Here is an 11,324-nt window from a genome sequence, read left to right as displayed (position 1 = left end):
GGGGGGGGGGGGGAGAGAGGCTTGTAAAACAGCCTTTATAATATCCGCATACTGAACCGGCTGGTTAACAGCGAATAAAGCCCCGGTCCTTGATAGGTGTACTGACACATCTATAATACAGTCAGATTCACACCAGGCGATGGACCAACCCTCCGGTCCGGTTCATTGATCTACGACGTCCTGCTGCAGACCGCTCGGCTGTCCCCACCTACTACAGACCGAACCATCTCCGCCTCTACGGGGTGTTGCACAGCTCACAAACTGCGTGTTCCCCGCCTCAAAACTCCCCAACAACGTTTCGATTCGGTTGGAAATATCTACGTTTAGACCTCTGTTATATTGTCGGCGTATATTAAAAATTGCATTAAAGGCGCTTTTTAGGGGGGAAGTTTTATTTGCACGCGCGTTGCTCGCCTCTCGCGTTGTTATCGCCCGTCCGCACATACCAAGCATTCCTCACCCCCACCTCCTCCAACCACACGCACACACACACACGCGCACACACACACACATACACACACACACACACACACACACACACACACACACACACATATCCTCTTCCTCTTTATGCCCTTCCCCCCATCTAGCATGCATGACAGAGAATCAGGATGCAATGAAATATAATCAGCGACTGGCCGGTCAGGAGGTCACAGTCTCCCTGTAAAAACCCCAACTGTGTGTTGAGGAGGGAGTGGGGGACAGGATTAATACACTGCAAATATTTGGAAACAAAGAAGGATCCCCCCTCCACCACCCCTTCCTCCTCCTCATCGTTATCATCTCTCATTTAGTCCTTTATGTAGATTTCCTGAAATGCAGCCAGCATCTATAAGCCCCATCTATGCAGATCATATAGCTACAATATTAGGAGATGAGGCTGAGGTAAAAACACTTGCAGACCAATAGGATCATTCATACACTGTTGGAGTTCACACATGAGCTGTGTTCACAAAACATAAAGAGAATATTTCCTCAATGCTGTTGAGAAAAAAAAGAAAAGAAAAAAAGAAGCAGAACTACAGCAGCTTCGGTTTATACTTCTTCAAACACCTCAAAGCTCAATGGGTCGCCTTCCGTTCAGCTTTTAGCTCTACGTTTCTGAAGGCTTGCAGTGATTGTGAACTACAGGCAGCATACTGAACCAAACAACAGCTGAAGCACGTTAGATATTTTAGTCTTTTTGAAACGAAACGTTGCCTTAGCCTGAATTCTTCTTGGGGGCCGATGAAAATAAAAGGCTATCGCACTTTATTAGGTACACCTGGCTAGCTCCAGATTAGATCTCCCTGTGCTTTCCGAACTGCTGTGTTTCACCGTTGCACAAATTCAACCATGTGTCAGAATCTCTCGATGGAGATTTTTGTCCACGCTTTTGGACATGATGGCATGCCTCACCACAGAGTTGCTGCTGTTTTGTTGGCTGCCCACGACACAAATCTCTCCTCTTTCAACCAATCCTTTAACTGATCTGCCGAGGACATTGGAGCACAGAGTACTTGTCATCTTAAACCACTTTGAGATGATTTGAGCTTTGTGACTTTAATTTAATGCCATTCAGAAGTACTTTATTAATCGCATAAAGTACTTCTGATGCCCTTGTATCTCATATCCACGTTTTTACAAAAAGTTTTACACTGCTGAAGGCTTTGAGCAGGAAAGATCTCCTGTAGCTGTCTGTATTACAGCCTCTGACTGAAGACCCTGTTGTTGTTTCACAGCCTCATGAAGAGGTTTCCCGTGATTGTCCATGACACTTTTTATTTTATGAAGGACACTGTGGTAACTAAGAGTTGGACATGGTCAGTTTGGTGACGTACATAAATTACGCTCATGTAGTGACGGGGGAACCGAGGTTGTTGAGAAATGTTATCCCTCACACCAGTAGGTCGCAAACTCCAGGCGAAACGGATAATGTGTGCATGATTTCATGGTCTTTATGCTAAACTCTGACTGTGTCGCAGCTGAAATTAAGACTCATCGAACCTCAAAATGTTCCAGTTTGTTATTATCAAATTTAGGAGAGTCTGTATGACATATAGCCTAAAGTTCCTGTTCATAGTTGGCAGGGATGGCTCCTGTTGTGGTCTTCTGTTGACGTGGCCCGACCTTCTCAAGGTTCGACGGGTTGTGTTCAGAGACTGTATTCCTTGTGCACTGCTTTTGCCTTTCTATCATCTCCAACCACCTGACACCGACAAGGTATTTCCATCCACACATCCTCCGCTCAGCTCAAACTGACTCTTTCTTGGACCGTTTTTTGTAACTCGAGAAATGGTACATGCATAAAGTTTCCAGCAGATCAGCAGTTTTTGAAACACCCCGGCTAAACCGACTGGCCCCAACAACCACGCCGCATCTAAAGTCACTTCAATCTCCTATTTTCCCCGATTTTGATGCTCATTCGGAGCTTTCAACAAGTTGTCTTTACAGCTTGCAGATAGTTAAATGCATTTGGTTGATGTTCATTTGTTTGACTGATTTAAGTCATTCTTTTTTTTTTAAAGAAAAAAAATGCTTTAGGCTTTAGAAAGGTCTTTCAAAGTCTGTCTATTGTCTGTCTATTGTCATCAACAGCTTTTTCGCCCCACTTTTCTTGTACCTGACCTTTTTTAGAGATGCTGTATGTATTTCTGAGCCACTTAACTCTGACCTATGAATCATTCCAGCATATAAAATGCACCCGAACCGAAGGGATACTTGGCACTTTAGAGTTCTGAATGTTGTACTATGTCAAGTGTTCCTTCGTGAACTGTCTGTGCCATGTCTTGTAGCCAAAAATGGTGATTCTCTATCCCCGCCCCCTGCCGTCCCACCCTATCAAACTGTGTTATCTTCTGTTTCATTGATGGAATGCAATGCATTCTAACAATCCGTGTGTTGTTGTGACAGGCTCTTAGAAACATGGCGCCTAGAGATAAATTTTAAAACTCATGCTAAGTTGTGTGTGATGTTTACAAAACATCGACTCGTCTTTTGAGTCTGGGTGCATTTTTCTTGAGCTCGAATAGTTCATAGGTCAGGGTTAAAGGGCTCAAGAAACAAAAAAGAACATTCCTCTGAAAATGGGTGGGTAAAAAAACAAAACAAAAACAAAATCTGCCATTTTAAAAGCCTTAAAAAACTTTCAGCTTGTACCAGTACTAATAATAACTTTTGCACCAATACTGTAGAAATTTGAGACTTGTTTGGAAAATGGATTTGACATTTTTACCTTGAAATACAGCAGGGAAATTATCCAAGCATATTATGATATTATGCAACACCACAGCTGCCTATCTGCACATCTCGCTTTTCACTTTTGTCTTATTTTCACTTACAAACCATTCTAGGAGCTCTAAACAGCAGCCACCCCATCATCTGGTCCTGTTGGACTCTTGTGAGTTAACTCTAAAAATCCAAATCCCTTCAGGGTGGCAGGGAGGCTCTTACAGCATCAGATTTCTCTCCTGTATTTCCTCTGCAGACAGGATTAAGGTTTCATGCTGGTTTTGCATTTCAAGTGACTTCTAATGTACCTTGAAAAGTCCAATCATTCCTATCGGCACGATCAGCTGCAGATGGCTCCCTGTGCCTGTTGTTACCCAGCCAGGTGGGTTAATAACCCCCGGACGCCGACTGCGCAGGTCGCAGATTACATTTTATTTTACAGAAACGAAATTTCACAAATCAGAGAAGTTTTTTTTTTTTTAGCTTCTCCATCTTCATCAATTATCCAGAAAATCAACTGATTTAAAAGGTAAGAAATTAGTTTCCAGTTTGGACCAGTTCCAATTAGATGCAACACAAAGTGCATCTATTGAAAAAAAATCTGCTTCTGTATGGGCGTTGTCAACTTGAATGGATGTATTATTTATGTGAGCTTTACATATTTTATAATACATTTACACAGTTACTCAACAGGTGAAAATGTGTAAATAATACGACTGTCTGATGAATTCGCTCTGACTTGCTGAGGCCAGAGAGAAGCAGTCTCGGACCAGCACAAGGAAGGAAATCCTGGTTAAGAATGCGGAGTGTGTTGAGGTATGAGGGGCAGGGAAAGGGAGGGGGGGTCGGTGAGGAATGCAGATGATTATCTGCTCCTTACAAAACTCATCAAAGAAACAGGGAAGTTTGAAATTCCTCTCAAAATGCCAGCTGGCCAGCCTGGCACTGCTGTGTGTTTGAGTGGAACGCTCGCAAATGTTTCTTCACCAACGACAACTGAGTTGGTGAATTCAAACGGCGAAGCTTTCTCACAACCCCGGAGTTGTTCTGGTTTGGCCAGGAGTTTGTGGCCCCACGGGGAATAATGAAATGGCTGCTTGAAATGGAAGAAAAAGCGCACAAAATGTCAAACAGGATTTCTTTCATTTCTTTTTCTCAGAAAAAGAACACGCCACACTTCTGGGTGCCGCTAGCAAAGCTGTCTAAAACAGGGGAAAAGTCACAATGAACTGGAGGTGTACGTCATAATCTCACACTGAGGCTTTTATAGAAATACACAACTTTAAATCTTACATCAAGAAATATATATTTTTTTATCCTATAAATCACCCGGGCCACATCTAAGGTTGGAAAAAAGAATTGCAAATTAAAGTAGAGTAGGACTCTTGCAATCAGAAGGTTGTTGGTTTGGTTCCAGCTTCCTCTTCATGTTCATGTAGCACGTATTCAAGTTCCATGTTGATGCATAAATTAGTTGTTTTTTTAAGTGCAATTGGGCAAACATGTCTGCTGTAAAGCAACAAAACAAATCTCTCGAGGTGTTAGTATAATATAAAGGGTTCTTTATAAATTCAGTCCATTTAAGCATTTTTTTTTTTTTACTGAATCAGTTTATGCTTTCAATGCAAATCTTGATCAGTCACATTAAGTAATCAGTGTCTGTTTCCCTGGAGTCTAAATAAGAAGATGGAACATAACCTTGCACCCTTGTCCCTCAGTGGGGTCGGGAGGGGTGCTGGTGCCCATCTCCAGCTAACGTTTCGGGCGAGAGGCAGGGTACACCCTGGACAGGTCGCCAGTCTGTTGCAGGGCAACACAGAGACACACAACCATGCACACACACACTCACACCTAGGGGCAATTTGGAGAAGCCAATTAACCTGACAGTCATGTTTTTGGACTGTGGGAGGAAACCGGAGTACCTGGAGAAAACCCACACATGCACAGGGAGAACATGCAAACTCCATGCAGAAAGACCCCTGGCTGGGAATCGAACCCAGAACCTTCTTGCTGCAAGGCAACAGCTCTCCCAGCTGCGCCACTATGCAGCCCTTGAATGTAACCACTCTTCAGAATAGGTAATTGCTCTTCTTGACAAATCATGACATAACTGTGATTCACCAATCACAGGCTGGCTGTCGAGTTTAATTTCGACAGCCACATCCTGGAATACCCAGGACTGATTCCAACCAGACCTGTACAAGCATAAAATCGCTCAAACTTTTCCGACAACACGTACAGCTGTCTAAAATAACTGTAGCTAAAAGTTATTTATGAGATGTTTTAGTGAGTAAGCTAAAAGAGCTCACATGCACACAGAAACAAACCTCACTCAAAGATCTGAATGGCTCCAATAACAGAAATAAAGACAAAATCATTGAGACCTATAATGTCAGAAATCGTGACAAACTTATTTCTAATCGTTTCCAGTGATCCATAGCACAACATGTGGTTAAAGATTGAATTAACTTTATTTGTTGGTGAAGTGCCTATGTTGGGAATCTGTACTATATAAATAAATTCAGTTAAATTAATTTGAATTTTATTGACAGGTGATAAACAAGCACATTTCCAGCTAGGTGATTCCCAGCTGTTTTTATTATTTCATTGTTTTCTGAAACTGGAAGCTTTCTGACACGAAGTTGTTGCCGTTTGTTCCAGAATCACAGCACAAGCCCAGAAGTACATCATGCAGACTCACCCCCATAAAGAGGGAGTATTTTTCCCAGGACAGAAAAAAATAGCATCAGATTAATTCAGAAATTGCCACTCAAGAACAGTTTGAAAAGTTTCCTTAGTGACAGTACATAAAATTACTGCAAACTAGAACATCAGGCACCAAAACAACCTTTTCCCACTATTCATTTGTCTCGTGTCTTGTAACTCTCCCAGTGAGTCACCGTAGATTTCAGTGGCCAAAGAAAACAAACCCTATAGTGTTGCTACCATGCTCTCCAATTATGAATCAGTTGAGATCATTTCCAAAACAAACCAAGATATATGAATGGATTAAAATATCTACAAAGACAAACAGTTGTGTGAGACAGGTATTGTTGCCCTTATTAATATATGAATATTCACATATTTTTTAACTTTTGCGGTAGTAGCAGCTAAGTAAAACATCTTTAGAGGTTTCATAGAGAATGAGTACAACCAAAATGGTGTTAATTGTGTCAATGCTTGAAAATTCTGAAACAGCACTATATTTAAATTAAAATGCATTTCATTGATTGATTCAATGAAATGCATTCAAAGCAAGTTTTCAAGTTGACAGTAACTCGTCAAGAGTACAAATTAATTTGCAATAAGGTAAACACTTAGTTTTATCACTATGTTTGTTTTTATCTTCATCTTCACAAACATTGTGAAATATAACCATTTAATTTTCAATAGTCTGCATAAGCTTCTCAAAGACTCTTAATGTCCAAATCTCCCTTTTTATAAGGTCATTTGACGGCAGAGATGACAGATAAGTGCAGGAAAATCACCTGCAACAATGAACGTGACGCCCTCTAGTGGTTCATATTTGTATGCGCCAGACGAGCTTTAACACTGAACGTAAATTTCGTGCGACGGAAGTAGTTCCGTCTAAAAAGACTATTCTGGTTTCTGGCTGATTCATTGTAGCTCGCTGGTTTGGTCTGACTGTACGCTGAACAACATCCATCTAAACGCCTGAGACATCTGACAGCAGGTAAAAGCAGATGTACATTGAAGACGCTCCGTAGAGACTTTTTAACAGCTTTGGGTACATGTGACGTTCACACAAAAGCTCGTTTTCTTTCGCTTAAGCCATGCAAGCTAAGTTAGCATGAGTTAGCTAACGGTAACATAACGCGAATGTGTTTAGCAACCAAGCTAATTTAAGTCTATGCTTTATTTAATAATTACTTTTTACACCCTAAATATGATGGCTTTCAGTATGGTTAAAAATAAAATGGCGTCTATGAATAGTTTAATATTCATTTGAGTGTTTACGTTTCAAGGCAGTGTGCAACTCGGCTACATCAGCCTAGCATTAGCTGGGTTATTTTGCTTTCTCATACTAAATTCTCTGTCTCTGTTTTGTCACTTCATGAGAACAAAGCGACAGTTTTTTGAAAAAAGGAAAAATCATTTTATAAACACTTGGCCTTAATCACATTTTAAGTGTAATTCCTAACACAAACATCCAATTACGATATAAACAGAATCGCCTAATAATATCAAGAGGAACACGTAAATAGTTAATAACCCTCTCTTTATTCTTGCTAAGCCATTTATGACTCTCAGGTCTTCAAAGCCTTTTCTTATCCATTTGTTTATTTCATTTGAAATATTTTAATAAACACATATTATTACATTAAAATGCGCTTTCATTAAAATATTTGCCGCTGGAGTTTTAATGGTAAGACTCTGGGAATGTGTTCACAGATCTCAATATGGACCGGCTGCTGAGGCTTGGAGGTGGAATGCCAGGGCTTGGCCAGGTACATTTGAAATGTTCTTGTATATAAAAGAAAAGCAGTGAGCTTGATTGAGTTTTATATTGTGAAGTTATTTCACTGTGAATTTCAAGCTCAGACTGATGTAACTCATCTTCCCAGCCTTTTTTTTCCCCCTCCCGTATTTCCTTGCACACAAACTTCAATGTAGTTGCAAAAACCTTATGGTGTGTAACAATGATTCATCCTTTGCTTCATCAGGGACCCCCCACAGATGCTCCTGCTGTGGACACTGCAGAACAGGTGTACATCTCCTCTCTGGCCCTGCTTAAGGTAATAAAATAACTCATCATCACAGCTAACTCTGTCATATACCTGAAGCCCAACCCTTTCAAATATTCTTTTCTTTTTTTTTTTGCTGTCCCTCCTCATCAGATGCTGAAGCACGGGCGTGCCGGTGTGCCAATGGAGGTCATGGGACTGATGCTGGGAGAATTTGTTGACGACTACACAGTGCGAGTGATCGATGTGTTTGCCATGCCTCAGTCAGGAACAGTACGTATCCCCTCTAAAATCAAGAATGCATGTTGTGGAGATTTTGTGTCTGTCAGAATAAAAGTTGTTCTTACCTGAGCACAGACACACACACACACACACACACATAGTTACTGCTGCACATTGAAGTTGGGGGAAAATTCTCTGCACACACAAATTTTTTGGAAAGCGGTGCAACTTTTCTTAAAAATTTGAAGGGTTAAAACATAACATCTAAAAATAGCTAATATTGCAATCTTGCATGGTGCATTTCTCATATTGCTGCAACAGCTTTTCAGACACAACTTGGACTCATAGGAGGTCCTGTAAAAACGATGAAACTGTCATCACTCGTTGCCTCAAAATCATATATTATTGCAATTAGGTTAATGAGCAGTAAGCATACCAGGCTGGAAAAAAAACCGTATTAATTCACCTAGGACTGGTTTTGCAATTTTCAACATTGTCTTTTTTAGAAAGAATATTGCACAGTTTTATTTTGCTTCCCCTCCAAATCTTCATTTACTCTCCTGATAACACCATCATTGAAGAATTCACCATTCTTGTGCCAGGATAAAAAAAATGGCTGGTTCATTTTCATAAATAGTTTTCAAGTAGTTTGGAATCCTTAGTTTTCGCTGTTCATTTTCACTAAGGAGTGTGTGTGTCTCACAGGGAGTGAGTGTAGAAGCTGTGGACCCCGTCTTCCAGGCTAAGATGTTGGACATGTTGAAGCAGACGGGCAGGTACGACTCAACAAGACCAGCATTTTGAATTTGTTAAAGAAGGGGTCTCAAAGTCCCACACTTGTTTTTTTTATTTTTTATTTTATTTTAAGAAAATCCAAAAATTGAAAAGTTGTTGCTTGTTTGCTTCAGACCAGAGATGGTTGTAGGATGGTACCACAGTCACCCTGGTTTTGGCTGCTGGCTGTCAGGTGTGGACATCAACACACAGCAGAGCTTCGAGGCGCTGTCGGAGCGAGCCGTCGCCGTGGTAGTCGATCCCATTCAGAGCGTCAAAGGAAAGGTGGGCACCGGAACCCCTGAGTAAAATCACTCTATCAAAGTTTTAATTATTTAGGAAAACTGATTTTTTTTCCTGCCACTGTGTCCCTCAGGTGGTTATTGATGCCTTCAGACTGATTAATGCCAACATGATGGTTCTGGGTCATGAACCGAGGCAAACCACATCCAACCTGGGTCATCTCAACAAGCCGTCAATCCAGGTAACTTTTACATTAGATTAAAAACGGGGGCAATTTTAAAATTGCAATTATCTCTTTTTAAGCCATGTACAGAACCAAACAAAAGTTAAGAGAGTTTATCTGAAATAAACCTTTACAATGCACCATAAACTGTTTTATTTCCACGTTTAACCTTTTCTTTTTCTTGTGTTTTCCTGCAACCTTTCCTGATAATCAATATAAATCCATATGTTTATTGTACTTAATAATCTGTTTTACTCTCCTTTAGGCCTTGATTCATGGACTTAACAGACACTATTACTCCATCACCATCAATTACAGAAAGAATGAGCTGGAGCAAAAGGTTTGAAGTGTATATATCTTAAGACCCGCATCTAGTTTTATGTTTTTCTTGTGAAACGTGATTCATTCTATGAATTTTTCAGATGCTGCTGAACTTGCATAAAAAGAGCTGGATGGAGGGCCTGACTCTGCAGGACTACAGTGAGCACTGCAAGCTCAATGAGACGATCGTCAAAGAAATGCTGGAGCTGGCAAAGAACTACAATAAGGTAGAACCTGAACACTGTCGGTTTACAACACGACGACGTTTCATTGAGCCTGTTAGAGGATGGCTCGCCATTTAGAAATATTTCTAACTAAATAAGAGGTCATTTTGATTTTAAAATATTGTTGCGCTAAATAAGTTGGTACCTTTTTTTGGATGACACAGTAAAATAAGCTGGAAGGTGTTTTACTTAAAATAAAATAAAATTGTTTTTACCTCAGGCTGTTGAAGAGGAAGATAAAATGACCCCAGAGCAGCTGGCTATCAAGAATGTTGGAAAACAGGTACTGATTTATTTCTTTATCTTTTCCTCTTTTTTTTTTTTTAAGCGTAAAAAACCCAAACATATCATTAATTTTAAAGCTGACTTATTGCTCATTTGTCAACTTGCTCTTTTAGTAATGTTTCATGTTTATGGAGCTGATAAGTCCTGTTACAATATGTATTTAGTAAAAACATCATCATTTCTTCTCTCAGGATCCAAAGAGACACCTGGAGGAGCACGTAGATGTTTTAATGACCTCCAACATCGTTCAGTGCCTAGCCGCCATGCTGGACACCGTAGTTTTCCAGTGATGGATCCCTGTGTGTATAACTGTTAATATTACAACCATTGTTTCCTTTTATATAAAATAAATGTATGTATGAAATACTGCTTTGTCAATCTTTATTACTTCTGCCTTCCTAAGATTTTTGCAGATTATTTTCTGACACTTATCCAATCAATCATGAAACGTCAATAGTGCAAAAAAAAAAAATTGAAACATACAAAGAGATATTAATATATTTTAAACGATGTATACATTCTATTACAACTGCATTGAGTCAAACTATTGCAGAAATATTCGTTTACGTCTCAACGTTGATGTAATTCTCTTGCCAACCACTAGATGGTGAAAAGTAGCCCATCACAGAATCGGATGTAAAAAGTCAGATCAATATGGAATCATTTGTATAATAAAACCTGTGGTTTATTACATAAGTGTGACGTTCATGGTTTCCTCTGTCATTCTAATCTAACAAATAATACTATTTCTCAATTTAAACCATCTAGATTTTAAGAAAGTGAACATTAATTTTATAAAGTAATGCTCTTGGTGACCTAATAGCACATAATGCATTATGTTGGGTTAACCTGTGTTACCTAGAATCAAAAATGTTTTAAAAACTTGCAAACATGATTTGAAACAAACTTGCATCAATTTGAGCAATAAACTTTGAAATAGTTTATGAACTTTGACAGGAATTTATGTATAATGATCTAGTGTATATTTACTGTTGGCCAGGCTGTGTTTGAGCTTATATGAAAACCTAAAGATGATGCATTTAATTTAACTGAACTTTAAAGTATTTTCAATGAGAGTATTGTCATTTTAATACTAAAATGGTCATCAGACTTGCA

General features: G+C 39.6%; 2 protein-coding genes across 3 annotated transcripts in view; one reads left to right on the top strand and one right to left on the bottom strand.

Moving 5' to 3' along the window:
* rbms1a (RNA binding motif, single stranded interacting protein 1a) overlaps window positions 1-410 on the bottom strand; it is a 17,593-nt gene extending 17,183 nt beyond the window's left edge. The window contains exon 1 of one of the 2 annotated variants that reach the window (XM_008404460.2): window positions 53-410. The gene's annotated coding sequence lies outside the window, so the exon portion shown is untranslated. The remainder of the gene's footprint in view (window positions 1-52) is intronic. The other variant, XM_017304158.1, reaches the window with a different exon arrangement.
* A 6,374-nt stretch (window positions 411-6,784) lies between these two features.
* psmd14 (proteasome 26S subunit, non-ATPase 14) lies at window positions 6,785-10,577 on the top strand. The gene is made up of 11 exons (XM_008404461.1): window positions 6,785-6,904; window positions 7,624-7,679; window positions 7,896-7,967; window positions 8,070-8,189; window positions 8,844-8,914; window positions 9,047-9,197; window positions 9,289-9,396; window positions 9,644-9,718; window positions 9,801-9,926; window positions 10,144-10,206; window positions 10,400-10,577. Exons 2-11 carry the CDS (start codon window positions 7,632-7,634, stop codon window positions 10,496-10,498), a joined length of 933 nt encoding a protein of 310 aa, XP_008402683.1. The 5' UTR covers window positions 6,785-6,904; window positions 7,624-7,631; the 3' UTR covers window positions 10,499-10,577.
* The last annotated feature ends 747 nt before the right edge of the window (window positions 10,578-11,324 follow it).

This window comes from Poecilia reticulata, linkage group LG3 (genome assembly GCF_000633615.1).
Source record: "Poecilia reticulata strain Guanapo linkage group LG3, Guppy_female_1.0+MT, whole genome shotgun sequence".
Classification (NCBI taxonomy): domain Eukaryota; kingdom Metazoa; phylum Chordata; class Actinopteri; order Cyprinodontiformes; family Poeciliidae; genus Poecilia; species Poecilia reticulata.
The sequence above is the reverse complement of the archived record's forward strand: the minus strand, read 5'-3'. Positions and strand labels throughout refer to the sequence as shown.